General features: G+C 34.4%; 1 protein-coding gene across 1 annotated transcript in view; it reads right to left on the bottom strand.

Moving 5' to 3' along the window:
* Positions 1-1,333, bottom strand: part of LOC107555300 (cyclin-K-like) — a 12,078-nt gene that overhangs the window by 4,423 nt on the left and 6,322 nt on the right. The window contains exons 4-6 of the mRNA XM_016238056.1: positions 928-1,059; positions 733-838; positions 553-610 (exon numbers count right to left, since the gene is read on the bottom strand). Of these exons, the coding sequence (XP_016093542.1) occupies positions 553-610; positions 733-838; positions 928-1,059 (296 nt within the window). The remainder of the gene's footprint in view (positions 1-552; positions 611-732; positions 839-927; positions 1,060-1,333) is intronic.

Here is a 1,333-nt window from a genome sequence, read left to right on the forward strand (position 1 = left end):
GGGGGGGGGGGGGGGGATCGGGAAAGGTCCACGAGCCGGGACTCGAACACGGGACGCCCGAAACGCAATGGCACTACATGTCGACGCGCTGCCCACGAGGTTATCGTGCATCAGTGTTATTTTTAATATCAGAGATACTATTATAATTACATATACTGAACATATATATATATACATATATATATATACACACACATTTGAACTTACACTTTCTGTTTTCATTTCAATTTTAGTTAAAATTCTGATAAATCTGTTGTGTTCGTCATTTTTTTAGTTTAAGTTTTTAATGTCTATATGGTCAAGGTTAACTAAATATTTTAGTACATCAAGTTAAACTAAATGAAAATTAGCTCAATTCGCTGAAATAAAATAATTTGACTTTTTTTTTTATGTTTATTTTTAAGTAAAACATTTTTTTATGGTTTTAGTTTTAGTTAACTATAGTAACACTGTTATGGATGCATGGCAATAGCTGAACGTTTAGTTTTTTTATATACAAAAAAATAAAATACAGTATCATTGTTGGTAATAAATAAATAAAGTCAATCGAACCTATCATTGACAAAGGTCCATGCCATCTGCACAAGCTTCTGAACTTTGTTCTTGTCACCTGTAAAATTAATCAATGAGATGAGCAACATCACAAAGCAGCACTACGAAAGAAATCAACTTGATTCAACATTTCTTAAATTCAAAATGAAACTTTAAACTCTGTCTTAAACCTAGTAATACCTTTGAGCTGTTTAGCATAGCGCAGCAGAAACTGGTAGGGGTGCTCAACTTGTAAATCAAACTTGATTGTCTGAAGTAAAATTCTTTCCAAGACCATGACCTCTTCCTGTGGAGTCATTCCATGAAACACAGCGATGTTTAACACAGCAGGATCATCACAAGCATGAGAATGTGTGTGTTGAATGGGTTGCGAACCTTTGGATCATCTCCAAACTGTGCAAACTGCACGTCATTGAGCAGACTGCGGGTCGTTTTAATGATGTCTTTACACTTCTTGGGGGTTTCTTCCACTTTACCAGCCAAGAAAAGACAACAAGCCCCAGTCACCTGAAATGTAAATTGATTAATGTGATTCAATTTACAGTGTGCTGCATGCTACGGCAGCAAACATTTTCACATAGACACGGTGTTTAATCAGTCCTTTTATTCCCCCTCCTGCCACAACAGAAATACTTTCTCACCATTTAAAAACTAGTGCTGTCAAACGATTAATCGCATCCAAAATAAGTTTGTTTACATATTATATGTATGTGTACAATGTTCATTTATTATGTACATATAAATACAAAAACATACAGTATATTTTTTTTAATGTTTATAT

The sequence above is a fragment of the Sinocyclocheilus grahami genome, unplaced genomic scaffold (assembly GCF_001515645.1).
Source record: "Sinocyclocheilus grahami isolate Dianchi unplaced genomic scaffold, SAMN03320097.WGS_v1.1 scaffold530.1, whole genome shotgun sequence".
NCBI lineage: Eukaryota > Metazoa > Chordata > Actinopteri > Cypriniformes > Cyprinidae > Sinocyclocheilus > Sinocyclocheilus grahami.